At 26.4% G+C, this 20,718-nt stretch overlaps 1 protein-coding gene across 1 annotated transcript in view; it reads left to right on the top strand.

Annotated features, from left to right (window-relative positions):
- The first annotated feature begins 1,897 nt into the window (after positions 1-1,897).
- Positions 1,898-20,718, top strand: part of LOC129959037 (protein couch potato-like) — a 297,256-nt gene continuing 278,435 nt past the window's right edge. Inside the window, exon 1 of the mRNA XM_056071812.1 lies at positions 1,898-2,015. Within this exon, the coding sequence (XP_055927787.1) occupies positions 1,920-2,015 (96 nt within the window). The 5' untranslated portion in view covers positions 1,898-1,919. The remainder of the gene's footprint in view (positions 2,016-20,718) is intronic.

Genomic DNA, 20,718 nt, shown 5'->3' with positions numbered 1-20,718 from the left:
TATATACATTTTCTAGAAATATATAACATGCCACGATTAAATAAAAAAAGAAAAGAGACCATAAAAAGGAAAAAAAATACATTTTAGTGTATAGAAATGAATTGTAATTTTATTTTTCTCTCTATTCATCCATACGTTTTTAACAATGTTCTTCTTCGATTAATATGCCTAAAATTAAACTAAAAAGCTCCTTAAAACTCCTCCTTAAAAATAATGTGGTTGAATCTTGATTGGTTATATAAAACCATAAAAACGCAACTGAAAAACTCTTACTTATTAATATAATTTTTATGCTTTTGAATTAATTAATGAATTTTTCTTTCACTCTTCCGATCCAACTAACTCATATATTATTTTGAACAAAGTTACTCTCTAAATGACAATTATTAAGTTAAAAATTTGAAACCATCCAGCCAAATATGATTTATCTTATTAAACTAAGAGCTACTTTAGAAACATTTTGGATGCAGTGAAATGACGTGTTTGCATATTGACTGGTTATATAAAACTATAAGAACAGAACTGTAAAAAAAATCTCTTACTTATGAAAGCAATTTCATATTTCCGGATCAAAAATTATATTTTCTTTCCTCTATTTGTCCAATCTAACCATTCAAATGTCCGTTTTAAGCAATGCCCCTCTTCAAGCAGAACTTACAAAGTTGAAAAGTTGAAACTATCCAATTGAACATAATATAATCACTATAAATTCTACTTATATAAATTAGCAAATATTAGCTTCAACAAATTATATGGATCAAAGGATAATACGCTCAGTCCCTCCTAAACTATTAAACATAGTAATTACATATCGACTGGTTATATAAAAGAATAAAAAAAAACATTTGAAAAAGAGCTTTTTTTTTATTAATACAATTTCATGTTCTGGGATGAAATGATATTATTTTCTCTTTGATCGTCCAACCACTTAAATGTAAGTTTGAAACCACATCGCTCTCCAAATGACGCTGGCCAAGTTAAAAAATTGAAACAATCCTGCTAAACAAGATATACCTACTTAATATCATGCCACATCTCCAGTTTTACAGCACTTGAAGCTCCCTTCGTTTCCTTGTAGATGTAACCGATTAAATAATAAGAAAAAAATGACACTTTAGTCGCTTACAAAAGGTCATGGAAATGACAAGAATATGATTATAAATAAAAATGACGAAACGCCAAAAAGAAAAAAATGGATAATATCTTGAATATGTGAATACTGAGCAAATGAGCATGGTAATGTGCAATATGAATGAAAACATGGAAAGTCGTATAGTCTCTTTTACAAAATAAATGAGAAATGGTGCATTATGGGTCGAATTCAAAAGCCAGAAAGAAAACAATAATAAAGATAAGAGATGTTAAAGAAGGATTAAAGATGCGCTCTGAATAAAATGAGGGAAACATTTCAACATTGCAGGAAGAAAGTTGGTATGATCATTCCAGTCGGAGTAATTGTTCATATGAATTTAATCATGTTTATGACTTTTTTCTTAGTTATGGATTACTAAAATCTTTCATATCAAATACTGTCTTCCATTATAAATCTCATCTTAGATTAATAAAAAGGAATAAAATATAATACGCTTCATCCCTTACCTCCGAAAACCTGCCAACGGGCGCACAGGTAAGCAGGAGCGTTGCGCGATCTGTCGCCAAGCCTGGAAAGAAGAGCGGGATGTTTCTATCGGACGTAGGAAGCAAACGAGAGCAAGAGAAGGCTTTATCAATCCGTACTCCAGCCAGAACTTCTCGTAGTTCTATTCCGTTCGTTTGGGCTAGTCACAGCGCAGAAGCGGACCATCTGAATCAAAAAGACACGTGCTTAGAGACTTGCAACTAGAGATAGGCAAAAGCTATCTGACTTTTCGCTTGCAAATATTTTTGTTTTGGCCCTCTTCATTTAAAGATTCTTTTTTATGAGTTGGGAAGGGATGTCAACACCGAGCAGTAACAACAGCCCGCTGACTTTGAGCCAAAGCATGGACTCGGTGCACACCTGCACCGAAGAAGAGGTAAGCAATTTTCCTTCCCAGTGAGTGTCATTCTAGGTATGCGGCAGGTGTGACGGTGATTTTAGGAGGCGGACAGTGCCAACGCTCAATATTTTTATTTCTCTTTAGGAAATAACTCAGCACATTTTATTTAATATTTTGAAAATTGAAACTACAATTTATATCGAAAATTTGTAATAGCTAAAACTTAGATTTTTAAGCTGATTAACTATAGGCATTAACTTAGACAAAAATGAACTTCAATAACAAATTTATATTTAAATTCTTCTTTGAAACTCACTAAAATTATTAAAATAACAAAATCAATAAGAAAATACATTTTAACAGAAAGAAATATGAAACTATACGTCAATCAGTAGTAATTCAAATTCATTAAACTAAATAATACCTTCCTTAAATATAATAAACTATTCTCTATAAAAGAAAAATTGAATTTACTTGTAGAATAATTTCATCAGGCTTCTTTCTGGATAACTTTATTGTCATATTTTAGGACATAGAAATTATGAAAGAATTTAAGTACGCTAACTTTGATTTGATTGTCAAAAAACAATAGAGACTTTAGGAATTGAATAAAAAATAAAACATTTATTTTAATAAATAAATTAAATTAAAGTTTTTAAGTTTTAAAGTATTTTTTAAAAATTATTGATGCACATGAAACATTTAATTTCATAAGAAAAAGTTTCAGCACTTGAATAATGATTTCAAATGAAAGTAATTTCAATTTTTTCTTTATATAAAATTTAATTTGCTTAGAATGCTTCCAAATCGTGTTCTATAACAAAAGATAGAGAGAATTGCTCATATTAATTAATGCACCAGCGGACATTTAAAAATATATTTAAAAAAAACAAACAAATGGGCTTCTATAAATAATAAAACGTTTTTTTTTAAAGATCAAACAATTGAAAATGTTTTATAGATGGTTTACTGAAAACAAATGACATTTTGTCAAATATTATTCAAGTTTTTGTGCGATCTAGTTAAATAATTTATGTTGTGTTTTGAAATTATAATGTGCAGTAATAGCCTTTTTTTATCAAAATATTACAAGGATAAATTAAAGGAAGAACATTTAATATTGGAGGAGTATTGATCATTTGAAGTTTATATTCCTTTCTATCTTTAATAATGAAGCATTTTTCCTTGAAATAAATAATAAGCAACTTCTTGCCCGAAACCGCCCGAACAGTTGTTACAGAGTTAAACCTCCCAAAAATATCCAATCACCTGTCGCATATTTAATTTTTCTTTTTATTTAAATTTAAAGAAACTGCCGTATGCTATTCTTACTTGTCATTCTGTAGTAGTAATATGTCTATATTTTGTGGTAGCCTATAAAATTCAATATTTTACAGTACTTTTATAGATTAAGTTTACTAATTAACTTCTGTGTTTAAGTAGTGAAAACAAATTATTTTTAGGTATGTTTCGTTCCCTGATTTTAATCAATTACTAATATTCTTGCTTACGTGATCTTCTGATGATCAAATAAATGAATATTAAAAAGAAATTTGATCGTATTAGACATCGACATATAAAAAATATTTACATTTTCAATTACGATAAAGCCATTTCATTTCTATTCAATCTTGTAGTAAGCGAATCTAATTATGAATTTTCTATATTCATATCTCAAGTCATGATGTAATACACTTCTTGTAACATATGTTAGGTGTGAATGAATGTGTCGTGTAAAAAAGATGACTGATTAAAACTGCGTAAAGGTATCCAGTATTAGTAAAATACTATCGAGCGATAAAACAAAAATAAGCAATACAATATTTCATTCTTGAGAATTAATAGAAAGAGAATGCAGTAAAAATGAGAATAAAAATATCAAGAGAATAAAAAAACAAACATTGTGGTCAATGGGATGTCAATCTACGCATAATTTAAACTGTTGATAACAATAGGAATTGAACAAGGAAAGTTAACTGAAGATTTGAATGTATTTTTGAGGTAGGTATCACATATAGTTTTTTTAGTCTGACTCAAAAATGGAAACGTTGGCTTTGCAACAGGTAAGATATTTCTGCAACCTTTTCTAAATATTAAAGCAACAATCTTGTAAAAAACAGATATTTCCTCAGTTAGTTTCATTAAGGTTACTTTTTAAACAGACAAATTAATATTTTTATCATGAACAGTGAACTAAAATGCAATAAAATATGCGTTATTAAAAATTCCGTGATAATGGAATTTTATTATTGCAACAATATGTTGTGACCAATAAAAGCCTTACAGTCAAATTAACAAATCAAACGTCCAGAAACCATACACATAGTTAAAAAGTATTGTACTCAGTTAAAAAAAACCTATTTTTAACTGAGAAAAAGATAACTTATAACTAATATTCAACTCACATTCGAAATCTTTACAAATATATGCATTTTGTGTTGGTTTCGAAAGCGAAAAACTGAAAACAAAATTTTTGTGTAGACTTATAATTTATTTTTCTCTTCATTCAAGAGTAATTTCTGCAAGCATCTTCTTTTTTCAAATGTCATATAATTAATCTGCTTACATATAAATAAATAAATGTATAATTAATTAGATTTGCCGATTCTTATGGCAAAATGCTTTTAAAACACAGTTAATTATATCATTTCTTTCGTTATTTTTACACTAAACTACGAAAGTTTAGCATAAAAATTACGAATAAATTTTTTTTATCAATTTTGAATTAATTAATGAATTTTGTTCGAAATTTTGTCTTATTATAGAAATTAATTCCTTGAAAAATAAATCAATATGCATGATGAAGACGCTTGCATTAAATTCATTTCAGTTTTTTAATTACATTTTACACAATGCTAGTTGTTGGCAGATCTATTTGATTTTATTTAGTTTTCTTTCTTTAGTATGATTTCAATTAATTTTAATCCAATTTATTCAATACAATTAAATAAATCTTTAATCTTTCATAAAAGGCGAAAACATTTTTAGTGACATGAAATCAATTTTCATTTTCATTCAAGTTAGATACTGATACATTTTTAGAACAAATTCATTTAAATCAAAAATGGACTTTAATTCTATTCAAATAAATATTTTTAAATTTTTTATACTATTGATTATAATTTTTCATTTTAAAAGAAAATACTATTTATAGGTAAATGTATTTTTGCACACTGTACAAAATTTAAACATACCATCGTATAATAAATTTATAAAAAGCTAGACTTCAAATGAAAAAATAATTAAAATGTTTTCAAAGTAAACAGACTAATGAAAAATTACGCGTTATTATTACTTATTTATATCTCAATAACTGTTTATTCAAAATTAATTTTAAATAAACATTTTATAGAAAATACTTCAAAGTATATCTTTGATCAACAAATAAAATCACGTCTATAAGAAATACAACAGTCTAAATTATATTAATACCTTGAAAGAAGAGCTTTTATCTATTCTGTTTATGATGGATTTGAAATTTTCAGTTGTTATATATCAGATAAGTGCATTTTTTTAAAAATTATTATCTATTACTTGACTGAATTCTAATTGCTAATTGCAGCATTCTAGACTCTAACGAAAGAATCCTTTATATCAATTCTCAAATCATTCATTTTTAATTTATTTAAGTATTTCTTAATGAATAAGTCAATACATTATTATAGATAAGAAAAACACCTTTTATACATGTAAAATTTGTAATTACTTTCAACAAAAATCATATTGGTCTTTTTTCAAGAAGAAATATAATACTAGTATTAATTATAAATGATTAAATAAAATCAAGTTTGCAAATTCATATTCTTTTTTTTAAAAAATAGGTATTTTTTATTACGTTTTTTGAGCCAATTTCTTAATGATTAACAGTATAGGTATTTTAAGTATTTTCTCATTATGTTTATTTATGTTTTTTTCTTGAAACCAGTAGTTTTTTAACTGAATTCACTCAAGAAATATTTTTTATGAAAATTCACTAAGCACCATATTTTTCCCCAGCATGCTGCATGTACCTTTGAACGCTAATGCTCTTTCATTTATTCTTACTAAGTATAAATCAAAAGTGACATTAAGATTTATTATATCTAAATTTTTTTCTGTAAGTATATATGAATTAAATCCAACATTCAATTGCTTTTACTACTAAATTTCATTGATTTCAGCATGTTTATTAACATATTTAGAATGCTTCCGTCACAAAGTTTTCTAGAAATGTGAAAGGCCTCGTAGTAATCGAATAATTACTTATTAAAAGTATCTAAAAGATACTATTTGATTTATAAACTTAACTAAATGTCTGCAAAAGAAATTTTATTATTCGTTTTAAAAATTATTCACCGAAAATCTTTTTAAATAGCTTTATAAATTTTCATTTGTGTTAAAACAGTATATTTTCTAAAATCATCGTAAAATTAAATTTTTTAGAAAGTTTCTTTAAGTTTTGATTTTGTAACAATTTAGTATGCATGCTTATTGCAGAAATATAAAAATAGGAAATGTTCCCTTAACATTATAATGTAATTAATATTATTTAAATTCTCAAAAAGTGATTTTGTTCCTTAAATCAACTGCATATAAACTAAGCTCATCCTAAAAATGTACTTTCCTAAAAGTTTCGTTTAATTCTGTGATTTTTCTCATCTTCATATATGCTTACATGAAAATTTAAAAATATAAAAACAACTCACATTACTTTCTGAAATTTATCAAAAATCACATTATTAATCTATATTTCAAAACTGACGTTAATAACTATTTTACTTCTTCCTCTAGACAATTATTTTCTGAAATCTACTTTAAAACTTTTAGATGTTTTGATATTATTTAAATCATCAAAAGAAGGATTTTCTTCCCTAAATCAATTAAGAACTAAATTCATTCTAGAAATATTTTTTCCAGAAATTTTTATTCGATTCTAGGATTTCTTTCTCAAGGTATGCATGCTCGCTGCAGATACCTAAGAATGGGAAACGTTCCCTTCACATTCGAGTCAGAGGGAAATGATAACATTGTGGAGCATTTCTATTCTTACCTGCCTGTTTCTTCTCCCCACCCCCATACTATTTGGATTCGGAGAGACGTTACGTGTCATTTTGCCTCTGGCTGCTTTAACAGTTCCTCCAGCTTTCGTCCCTTTCTTTCAAAACGTCTTCAATTTTATTTCCTCTACACCCTTTACTACATAAAATTCATACTTACACTATAATGCTTATCAATAAAACATAATACATATCATAAGTCAAAACATTTTTACCAACATCATTTTAAAAAGCACATCTTATTAACTGGTTACTGTTCAACATTCATAAATTTGATTATTCTTATATTTTTAGTTAAAAGTACATTAATTCATTCACATATTTATTAAGAAAGTTTAAATTTCAATTGAGAGATGCTTCTCTAGTTTATTCTTTTCAAAACATCTTGTATTTTAATGCATCCCCCCTCTTTTGCTCTATTAGATTCATATTTATCTTCTAATACCTATAAAAAAATGTTCTTCCCTAATAATACGTTAAAATATTAAATACCAGAAACTCATCGCAACATTAACTGAAACACCAAAATAATACACAGAAAAAGATCATCGTATTTTTATTTAGAGCACCTAAGCTTGATGAGTCATAAATTTGTTGCTGAAGAAAAGATTTAGCTGATTTTTGCTGAAAATGTCGTTATGGTTTTAGAGTCCTCAACATTAACAGTCCAATTACGAATTGTTAGTTAAAAAAGTTAAAAAAAATGTCCATTAGTTAAAAAATTATCTTTTAATTCAAAAAAAAATTCCAATGAACTATGAAGTTTATCCTTGCAAATCAATTGTAACATGTAATTATCTACACAATATAATTCAACTATTTCTTCTCACATTTTGTTAACGTCACGTTGTTAAATAAAACTAAATCATATGTAGAAATATATTTATAGTTTATTTTACAATACCCAGTTGAAATATAAATATCTCACTCAATTTCTGACTAAAATAAGATTTTTAAAACAATAAAAGAAAGCACAGTAAGAATTACTCATGCATGTTGAAGCGGCAGCGTCCAGGAGAAGTTATTTATCATTCTGCTTTGGGTTTCTTTGACAGTTTCGTTCGCTTTCAGCTCTTCTTTTAAACTATAGAAAATTTTATTTCATATATAACTGCTTACATAAAATCTATACCTCATAATTAATGTTTATCAATAAAATATCCTGACAAATTAATATTAAAAATTTGTCACCCATTGCATTCACATTTTTAAAAATCGAGCTAGATTATACGTAGAAAGGGATCAACGGATTATTTTATTAATTTTTAATATTTCATAATGCATACTTTCTTTGAATAAAATAAGCACAAACAATCATACTCCGCTTGTTGAAAAGCCAGCGTAAGGCTTGATACATAAACATTGTCTCAGTCGTTAAAGCGTGTTAATTTACCGACGGATCTTCTTCGCTTCCCCGGACTTCAATGCCACCGATGCGGCTAGGATAAATTGTAAGCATCGGAGGTTAATGAAGACTCCTAATGCAGCGCTTAACATTTACTGATAAATACATCAATTAAAATAGCTACATTGAAACAAAATAAGAAATGTGTACCATGCAATCTTTTAAATGTTTATTAACATATGCTAAATTTTGTATATTTTAATAAAGTAAAATAATTAGATTTATTTTAGTCAGAAAACATTTGCGAAAAAATGATCAATGCATAACTGATTTTATATTTGGACTCCTTTCACTATGGTTATATGAGGTATCTTACATTATTGTATAAAATGGCTACTTCAAATGTATTGTTTTAGAGTAAAAAAAATAATATATATATATGATATGTCAAACCAGATTGGCAGGTAAGCTAGCAAACGGCAGTTGTTAGATTGATTGAAAAATTTCACCATCATATTTAATTTATAATATACATTTTGAAAGATAGAAAAAAATGCAATCAAACTATGAACAATTTGTTTCAACAGACATTCTATTTTCTGAAATTGCTGATTCAGTTGCACATGAAAAACCAAAGACGAGTGTTTTCCGTATCGACATTGAGATGTTTCAACTGAATGCTTTATTCTTGCTTTTATACTTTTCATTTATTATTTTACATCTGTAAAATAAAATATGAATGAAATCAGTCACTAAATAATCTAAACAACATCAGCTTTTTTCGCTGTTCGTTAGAATTAACGGTGATATCATAAATAGTACAAAAAGATGACTTCAAAGAAGCTGAATAAAATTCTGACAGAAAGAAAATGATAATCTAGGCTCAGACTTACTCAGAGTTACTCCTACGGAAATTATTTTCCGTATTTACATTGCATATTGACATCCTACTCAAAATGCTTCGCAGTTTCTCTCTCTTTTTAAAACTGGTAAAACAAAACACATTTTGAATTCAAGTTTGTAAACATTATATCCGAATGAAATGTTCTCCAAAGAATACTCAGGCGGGACCATATCAATACGAATCTACTGAAAAGGTATGTTTTTATTTCGCAACATTATCCTTCTTCAGTCCGGGTTCATTCTTGCATATATTTAAGAATGATAATGAGCAAATTTCACACCTGTTTATCAAGAACTACTAAGACATGTTTTCATTTAAAATTAACTAGTTTTATTTTTTTTTCTCTTTTGGTTGAATAATTCACAATTAAGAGAATTGTGATGGAAATGAGTCGAGGGACATATCTTTGCACCGGCTTCAGAACCACATGAACTATGTGTGATGCAAATAGAGGAATATCATATGCAAATTAATCTCAAGCAACGATGTAGAACCTAATATGAGAATCTCAGTTTACCTTAAGTTATGCCATAGATAGCGTGAAATTTGCTTGTTTTGAATACTTTTTTTACAGCTTTTGGAGGAATTTGATGTTTTTCGTGTTTTCTTAAAGCTTTTGAAGTGTACAAGGGATTTTGAAGTTTAAGGAACTTTTTATTCAGCCTAGCTATTGGCGGCGAAAAAAGTTAGCCATTTTTTCAATAGAGCGAAACAATAAGTTTGAATTTAATTTTTAGATCTTTTCCAAAGTCATGTGTTTGAAATGTTTTGCTCAAAACTTATTTTAGATTCAAGTAAACTTTTAATTATCAAAGTTTGGTGCTTGCAAAATATTTTATGTTCGTAAGGTCCACCGCATGGTAAAGAGAAATAATCTTCTAAAACGACCTTTTCTTAATATTTTAAGAGCAGTTTTAGAAGAATTTAAAAAAGCTTACGTTATGACATGTTTTAACAGTCGTTTATTTTATTCTGTTCTTTTCTGCCGTAAAAATACTTATTAAACTCCTTTATAAATTTAAAATGTCTGATATAAAGGATTGCTAAAACATTTCAAGAAATATAATTTGAAATTATTATTTAAAGGTATTGTCTAAATTTTATTGAATTAATATAAAACCAGTTGAAGTTTAGAAGCTTTTACACCACATAAATGCATGAAAACAACAAAATTGGAAAATTATAAAAAATGGTTTAAGGCAAAATTGAAACAAATTTATATTTTAAAATTTCATTGCTATAAAAGTTACAAGCTTGGCCTAATTTATTATAGGTATTAAAAAATAGAACTTTTAATGCCACACCATATGTCTTGTAAGATAAGTGAAACTTAAACTGAAGAAAACTTTTGTACACTTCAAAAAATATAATTAAACAACTTGGTAACAGTGATGTCCAGATGCTTAAAAAATACTTCATCTTTACTAAAAAAGGTAAGTGAAAAGATGTTTACTTATTCTGTACAAAAAAAAAAAAAAAAAAAAAAAAAAAAACATAAGCAATTTTCAAGCAGGGTGCTATGAAATGATTCATATCCAATTTACATTGAAAAAAAAAGAGTGCTCGAATTTCCTCTAATAATTATTCTAATCTTTCATTAAAGTGAAAAGAATTTAGCAACTGGTTGATTTGTTTTGTTGAATTAAGAATATTTGAATGGATTATGGGTTTATTTCACTAAAATTTGAAACATAATCATTTAAATTACTGATAAATGAGTTACGTTTTATTAAGAAAATTCGCACAATCACTGTGTGTATGTCATAACAATTTCTGAAATACGAATATGTAAATGTTTGGTAAAGTTAGTATTCTGTATTAAGACTATATGTAGATTTGTTATATAAAATATTTTGAATTTTAAAAAAAAATTATTTGTCTAACTTCTGTTAAAATTAGGCGAATTGCGCTAATTTGTTTATTATATAGAGCTTAAATAAATACTTAATACTATTACAAAATCTAGATTATAAAAGAGTTCATTTAAATATAAATTATTTGAAAGCTCTAGTGATTCAACAGTATTTAATGTAATAATCATAATAAGAAGATGTGCTCTTTCCATCTACTGCTTGCCTCTTTTCTGTTTACCACCTTCACACTATTTCAGTATTTTTTGAGTAAATAGTAATTGATTCTCCAATTTTAAAACCTATAAATATTTCCATCACAGATTGCAAAATCTGATTGATTGAAAAACTGTTTTTTTGCGGTACAAACTAATCTGGAATTCAGACAACAAGTTGTAAACGCATAACTTTTATTACTTTTTCAGTGTTTTTTTTTTTCGTGTGTGTGTGTGTGTGTGTGGTTTACTTTGGCTTCTAAATGAAATATAAAGATCTTATATTTACATATAAGTTTTTCTATAAGTCATAAGTTTTACATATAAGTCATTTCTAATTAAATGTATGTAACTTTCATCTACTGCAGGGTTATTTTAGGCTTACTAGCACTAAAATACTTCAGTAATTTTCGTGTTAATAGTAATTTGTTTTCCAATGTCAAAATGTGTACAAATATCCTTCATATAAAGTAAAATATGATTTAAAAACATTTCTTGCAGAACAAACTATTCTGGTATGCCAGAAAGGGTTTGTAAACTTACTGCTTTTATTACATTATCAGTGTTTTTTGTATTTGGTGCCACTTCTAAATCAAATATATAGAATTTTTATTAACCTAAAGAAGAATTTTAGTAAAACCATTTCTTTTATCCACGAAATTCAAATCAGTGTTTATAAATGCTCTAGTATTTTTAGAATATTTTCATTTTTATATATTTGAAACGAGAATTTTGTAGGAAAATGCGTTTTCAAATGTTATGAAATTTTGAGGTGAGAAATATTCTGCATTCAGTGAAAAGAGGAATCTTCATCATAAAAAAGGGGGAAAAAAGAATTTAAAACACTCTTTAAATTATTTATAATTATCTTCTGCAATGTTACTTTTAAAAGTGACTACTACAAATTCATTTAATTCTATATTTAAATTTTACAATCGATTTTTTTTAATAAAGAAGCCTTTCGATATTTAAAATTCATATTAGCTTTTGTTTGAATTCCTTGTTTGATTTTTGAGCGAAAAGAATTTTAAATTTCAAGGCAAAATAAGATGGCATGTTCAGCAATTCATATAAGTCAAACGAAAGTCGACTTCGAAAGTAACTGTAATACCGTCTTGTCAGCAACTCATTGAAGGTTAAGACGTGAAATACTATTTTTGAAGATAATCCAAACCAGCTAGTTTTCCCATTTAAAACATTATGAAAAAGAAAGCTTTTACTCGTTGCCATAGGTTCTGCTTTAAATTGATGTTCTTATAGATGAAGTAGGAAGCATTTTCACTTAAAAAGCAAAAACTTTCTACGCTAGCAATGAAAAGAATTTTTAAATTACAGTAATAAAATATCGAATTTTGAAAAATACATCTTGTATAAATTCAAATTCTTAAGATGGAAAAATATCTGAGTTTACATGATAAATTAATATAATTCTTATTATCTGAATAAACTGCTATTAAAATATAAAAATAATATAAACTGTTTAAAATATAAAAAATAATATAAATAATATAAACTGTTTAAAATATAAAAAATAATATAAATAATATAAACTGTTTAAAATATAAAAAATAATATAAATAATATAAACTGTTTAAAATATAAAAAATAATATAAATAATATAAACTGTTTAAAATATAAAAAATAATATAAATAATATAAACTGTTTAAAATATAAAAAATAATATAAATAATATAAACTGCTCTTAAAATGCAGTTATTAATATTTTACAGTATATTTTTGACTAACAGCTATTGTATAAAAAATTTGAGTTGTTTAAAATAAAGGTTTTTAAGTCCTATAAAAAAATTTCTGTAGAATTTGCAATATTGTGTTGCTTTCTGTAATCTATATAATTTTTTCTCTATATTTTTAAATAACATTTTATAATTTCTTTTAATAAGCAAAATTTCAATAGAGAAAAATTTTCCGTTTTACTGATGCTCTAATTTCCAAGAAAGAAACCCAATATATATTAAATAAATTTGAAAGACAATTGGAAATTCCAATGTCACTGATATTTTTATGTGTAAAAAACGCAGTTATATCTTGCAAAAATTTGTGAAATGTGAATAAATCAGTTTTAACCATGGTTTTATAATCGAATGAAATTACAAATTGGATTTGTAATCTCATATTTTGCGAATTTTAATGGGGAAATCAGAGAATTAATTCACTTATAATAATATAATATCTTTGATCTAAAACCCATATTATCTGTATTTCAATTATAAAAGGTATTTTAATATCTTTATGGTTCTAGAACTTTCTAATTTTTATTGCTATTTTAATGTAAAATAAATTTTGGGTAGCAAGTTACTGTGGTAAAAGAAATTACAAAATTATAATTAAATTTGATTTCTTAATCACACTAAATTACATTTACTTTTAATATAATTATTGATTGTAATGTTTTCGCTTAAATTTAAAAATAGGAAAATTTACATGTAGTCATTAACAAATTTCCTAAATCCTCATCATTTTTCCTAAATCTTTGCTTAGCATGTAACACCACAAATAATTTCAAGTTTAAATTGGAGTATAATTATCTTCAATTATGTTCAAAGATCAATATAGGGATAATTGTAAGCAAAATTACATTGCCTTTTTTGCTTCATTTGCTTCATCTTACCTAGAAAATAGCTAGCGTAAAATTATCTTAAAGTTAGTGGAAAATCAATTCAAAAGTTTTTTTAAACATATGTTTAAAGAGTTTCTAAATGTATAAAACTATCTAAGAGCAAATATTACTTTCGATTTCTTTGCATTACTTTCAATATATAGCAAACGATAGAAAAATGGAAAACGCATACAATGAGGCAATGGAAGAAAAAAATTATGATACTGATAATTCTGATTTCAAATGACAATTCTGATTTTCAAATCACATTAATTAATGTTATCCTCTATTTGGAACCTGGTAATAAGTTTGAGAAAACATATTTACTTGTTGGTCTCTGTAAAAATGAAACGAAGAACGAATATCGGTTCAGCCATGGAAGTGAAAATATAATTGTCTTCAAATGAGCTTATTTATTGGTTGAATTTTATTTAATAGATTAACTAAAATTTGTAGTCAGAGATAGAGGGCCATCATCAAACGATTGCTAGTTAGTTTGTTTGTTTGGTATGATGAAATTCAGATTTTAAACAAATAATTTCTTTCTCTCGCATGTAATAGAGAAAAGTTAATAAAGGTTGAAAATAGAATTATACTTGTAAAGCATAATTAAGAAATTTTTGATGTCAGAAAAAAATATATGGCTTGAATGTCATTTGCGAAAACGAGAATAAATAGATCTAAAGTTAGGCGCCAGACAAAACATGGACTAACGGACTATACTTCACGCAAAATTCAAGAAACTATTCAGATAAAAACGTTTTTTATTGAAAATCGATGAAACGCATTTGTTTCTGTTTCCAAAAAAAAATTAAAGAAAAACGTATTTTGGTTTCATGCAAGTTTACTCAGCTTCATTTTCTTTTTTCTTGAATTTGCAACGGATTTTTCTACTTTTGAATCAAAATGATAAAGGAAAGCTCAAATTTTAAGGTCATCAGCATGTGTGCTCTTTTTTGTGTTTCTGGAATAAAGTACAAAGATGAAATAAATTTAAGATCCATCTTTATTTTTATCTAGAACACATTCTTCTTGAATGTTGCGTCATATTTAATAGTGTATATTACTTAATTATTTAAAAGATAAAACAATGATAATTAATTAAAAAAATATTAGCTTTAACTTATTATTTAATGAAATGTCTATAAGAAACATTATATTACTCACTTTAAGAATTTACTAATGTCATATGAAAAATAAGATAAATCGTTCAGTTTATCTTGCATTTCACACCATACAACTTATATTAGAATACATCCTCAATTATATTTACAGCGAATAAATCCTTTTCATATATATAGAATGAGTAGAAATTTAAAAATATATATTTACTTCTTTTAAGCGAAGTGGTGAACAGCAAGTTAAAATAATTGAAATTTCTTATAGATTAAGTTTGCAATAGTGTAGCTTAAAAATAGTAATGTTTCATTTACATATTTGCTCTATTAATAAATGGAATGAAATTATGAAAATATAATGAATAAAAATGTTCTTTTTAATTTCTAATCTCCTGAACTCCTGAACTCATTTTTGAAGGTTCTTCACAAAGTGAAAAAAGACATGAAAGAAAATAAAATTCTTTATGAATATCTAAGAAAACCTGTACAAATATCTCATATTCTCTATTGTTTTATTTTTAGTAGCAGAGAATATCATCAAAATAAAATGAATAACGCTTGAAAAAAAAATCTGAATACATTCTACAATATTCGAAGTCTGAGTAACCAGGTAGTAACGCAATTATATGCCTGACGAAAAATATTCGAACGCTATTTAAGTTATTATTAATGCGATAAAACCTTCAATGACCGTAAAGATAGATGAAAAAATAATTCAATTAATTTCAAATGCTTCTACATTAAAATTATTTATAAGTATGGCATTTAAATTTAAAATGAAACAGTTTTGACTTTTAAGCACTTTCAATACGAAAAACAGTAAGATAAAATATTTCTTTTTTTCAGATCAATCATTTGATTGAATTAATTTTAAATCTTTCTACATAATGTTGATGAATACATAAACGAATCCAATCCCATTTTAATAACTAATCAAATCCTCCTGCGACCCTTCAATCCCCACATCCCCGATTGACTTCATTCGTAACTGTCCTCAAATAGTAAAAAGAGCCTCTGAAAGAGCAGGAAAAACTCTTGAAAGAAATCTGAATTAAAGTTGGAGTGTTTGATACCGCCGCAACCCCGTCCATTCGATTCCATTCACTTGGAAGGGGAGAAGGGGAGGCTGAACTACTCATCTCACACTAGTGCACTTCATACTTCATGCACTGCACAAAGAGCTCGTGATGGTCGCACCCCTGCTCATCGTACGTGTCCCCTTCTCTTAGTGCGCCCTTCTCCCCTTTAAATTTCATCACTCCAACCCCCTTTTCCATATAGACGCATAGAATTCCAACACGTCTTCCCCAGACCACAGGGTGTGTTTTTTCTCCCATGTTTTCGCCTCTCAAATGCAAATATTTTCAAAATCGTGTTGCTGCGTATGGGAGTTACGCCTTTTGGGAATGGAACTGTTTATATATATGTATACACATATATACACTTCATATAGATATACATATATGCCTGTAAGAGTGTGTTTGTGTGTGCGTATTTCACTGTGTTTTCTTTGTGTGTGTGTGTATGTATGCTCTAATCTTACGAAAACACCGGAGAGAAATATTTCGGTGATTTATAACATATGCGTTTAGGATTTAGATAACATCGTCATGGTTATAGAAGTAGGGATTTTTTATGTATGTATTTCTAACGGTCTCCATCTTTGAAGCACTTTTTTTTTTATCTTCATTCGGATGTCGAAGTTTTAACTGTTCGGCCAAAAGACCGAAGGTAGGGAAAACAAAACGAATTGCTCCGTCTTGAGAAATACAACTCAAATGTCCTTAGAAAAATGCTTAAGAGGAGTAAAAGATTGCCTTCGTAAGATTTAAGAATAAATCATTTTAATATATAAGACAACAAGCATTGTATTTTTTAGATATTCCGGTAGATTAGTTATATTACATAGAAGTATTTAAAGCAAGAATTTAAAGAGTGCATTCAAAGCAACTAATCGTGTAATATGATTAAACATGTTGCATGAATCTTATTGTAAAATAGTTTGTCTAAAAAAATGTTTTATTGGTATAGTTTATGCCTTCGTAAGATTTGCAAATATATTATTTTCAATGACCAGACAACGTAAATTGTTCATCTACATATACAATCTATTTCAAATACTGTCTGATATACGAGAAATATTCCATGGAAGCAATTAATATGAGTCTTTTTAAAAGAACATATTCATTAGCTAATTGTGTAAAATTATTAAGTATATTGCTAAACGTTTATTGCGGTATTTAATTCTCGGCCTATCTTCATCCAAATCTTCTGAAATGACAAACAGATTGTATCCATACGGCTTACGAATGAATGAATTTAATAAATGAGATAATGTGAATTTTCCTTCCGGTATTTCGATAGATTAGAAATATTTTGCAACAAAGAGAAAATGTTTTTAAATATGCATATAAGTTAGCTAATTTAGTTATATTGTTAAGCATATTTCAAAATAAGTTTTTAGTACCTAGCATATTAATAAATAAATCACTTGAATGTATAATACTCTATATTACTCTTTGTAATAGAAATTTTCCCAACTTTTGCCTGGTGCATTAGAAATATTCCATAGGAGCAATTAATATTAGTATTTTAAAAGTTACATATTTATTAGTAATTTGGGTTATGTCATTAATTCTATTGAAAAAAAACTTATTATGGTATTTAATTCCCAGCAAAATTGCTCAAGTGATATAACAGATTGAATTAGTACAACTTTCTTGTAAATCATTTAAAAAAATAAGACGAAAATAATATTTTTCTGTACATCTGATATATTAGAAATATTAAACGATAGCATTTAGTAAAAGTGTTTCTAAAAACCACATTTAGATTAACTAAATATGTTGAATAGAACCAAGTTTCAGAGGCAAACTGCAGAAGGCATGTAAAATTTAATTCCTTAATAAATCAATGGGAAGAATGTAAATGGGATATTTTCTGTATTTTCAATGAATTTTATATTGAATGCCATTCATTTCCGTATATGTATTTTTTTTCACACGAACATTAATAAAATTTTGCCAAATGTATTTTTGGTGTGTTCAGTGTGGCCCATTTTCGTTCCGATAGCGTCAAAATCTCTCTTATCTGTGACTTTTTGCTACTTTTTTTGAGACATTTATCAACTACCTTCAAAAGTCTGCATATAAAATTTGGTTTTATTGATTTCATTAGTTTTATATGTCACCGCTTTAAAAAGGAAAAGTTATTTTTTAACTACTGTAAATTTTTAAGATAGCATTTAGTATTCCCTCATATTTTCTTCTACATTTCTAAACGAAAATTATCTAAATATTTCAGCACTTAGAAAAATATCTATATTATTTTAAAAAACGCAAACTTTGGTATTATTATTACAGAGAAATTTGCAATATCTTTTGTATTATTTTATTAATTTACATCAGTTATATCCGTTATTTATATCTTCTGTATAATTTAAGACCAAAGTGATATTAAAAATATAATTTAAGACATGGTACAATTAAACTGTATAGTGTTCTTATTAAATTGAGCTTAAAAGATATCCCAAAACCGTTTTTTTAATAATTTGAAAGAAAAACTAGCATCTATTTGAACTGCAGATGCAAAATGACCGGAATAATTGTTAAACTACAGACAAAAATAAAAAATAAATATTTAAAAAAAATCTGCGTATCGATCTTTTTCTTATCACATTGCGAATACGGCTGTTGAATAAATCTCTTCTGAGTTTCACTTATTTTCAATCATTTGTATCATTTCTAATAAATCCCTGGAAAGCAGCGGCTTGGACTGCTTTAAACCATCGAAATAAACTTCTTTCAGAAAGCAGGATAAATATCAATCTTTGTTTTTGAAATATTTTCAACATTTCCAATTGATATAAATCTCACCCCAGCTATACTTCTTTTAAATACTTATTCTGTATGAAATCAAGTAAACAAAGAAGACGCTGATCGCATTTCAAAATATTTTATTGCCCAAAACGTCATATATTCAATATGGTTTCAAAAAGTATCATCTTTAAAAATTGCTCTGCTGCAAATAATAAGCGTAACTGATACCATATAACTGTGAGTACGCATTACTCTACTTATCTAATTAAACCTTGACATTCAGATCATCAAAACTGAAAATTAATTTCTCTCTCTGAAATCTGCATATAGATGGAAAATTAACTTTTCAGTTTTGTTCCTATCTCCCTCAAGAAGATTTTGTCGATTCTTATCCGAAAACAAGTTCATCTTATCGATAATAAACAGCTGTTTCTGCCTAAGCGTTGAAACTGATAAGGAAATTTAATTTGGTTTTCTTTGAGTTTTAATTACATACTACACCCTTAAGGATACTTAGAGGGAGAATAATTAGAATATTGAATAAAACTTCTTTATTTCAATCACTTTCAATACTCAAAGACCTCATTTTCTTATTCAGTTTAAGTGTGTAATCATTTAACAAACAAATATATTTAAACAGAGGGATTAGAACAACTCTTTTCTCTTCGGGAAACTGTTCATAAATCGGGCTTCTTAGAATACTGTTCACCCATCATAATGCAGTGAAAAATGTAGTTTTTCTAATACAACTTGCGATTTCATTTCTGAAAAGAATCATTTTAGGCCTAGTTGTGTTATTTTCTAGCAATTATAGATTTTTTTGATTAGCTAATAATTAGTTTTGATTAAAAACATTTGAATTTAAAGACAATGGACCAATGAAAATTACATGTTTCATAAAATTTTGAGACTGAGACTAAGATAAAATTTCTTTTAGTGTGTGTCTACAGTATAATAAATTGTGTACAGTTTAGATTGCTTTAAATTCTTATGTTATTAAATTTAACATAACAATAAAAAGGAATAATTATACAAGTGATGCCCTGTAAAGCATTTATAATTCGAATTTTTCCTCTGGTCTTTTAAAATTTCTAATAACATGATGCTAAAATATTACTATGATTTCAATTTATATTGGTTAATTCGAAATCAGTACTTAAAAAGTTAAAATGTTTTTAAATAATAAAAATAATTATAAAGGTGATGCATTGAAATTTGTCTATAAATTAATTTTTTTCTCTTGTTTGTTGAAACTTCTATTAATATGATGTTAAAATATCATTATGGTTTCAATTTATATTGGTTAATTCGAAATCAATATTAAAAATGTAAAAAAAAAATATTTGTATTTTTAAATTTATATGTTAATTAAAAATAAAAGGACTGTTTTCATGCTTCGGATGTGAATCGTGGAGTTCATTTTGAAATTTGATTATGTAATTATTGTATTGAAAGTGTGTTATACTGCTATTTATTTAAAAATTACAATATAAAATCATTAATTTTTTGAAAAGCATTATCTTTCCATTTATGAAAAGTACTTACTATTTATTTATGTAACTATTTACTTTTTATTTTTTATAAATGATATTAAATATTAAAACTAATTTCTAACGTCATATTTTGATTAAAAATTGCCATTTTGTTTTCTGCACTCATTTTTATGTTTTTATTAATTCAAATTTTTAAGTAAATCAAATTTCCATTGTGATCCTATCAACTTCAAAAAAAATTAATATTAATATAATATAAAGCCATTGCCATTGACATTATTATATGCAAAATATATTATACCATATTTTTATACGCACCTATATGAAATATATGCATCAGA

Source organism: Argiope bruennichi, chromosome X1 (genome assembly GCF_947563725.1).
Source record: "Argiope bruennichi chromosome X1, qqArgBrue1.1, whole genome shotgun sequence".
NCBI classification, from domain to species: Eukaryota; Metazoa; Arthropoda; class Arachnida; order Araneae; family Araneidae; genus Argiope; species Argiope bruennichi.
This window is presented reverse-complemented; position numbering and strand designations above follow the sequence as displayed.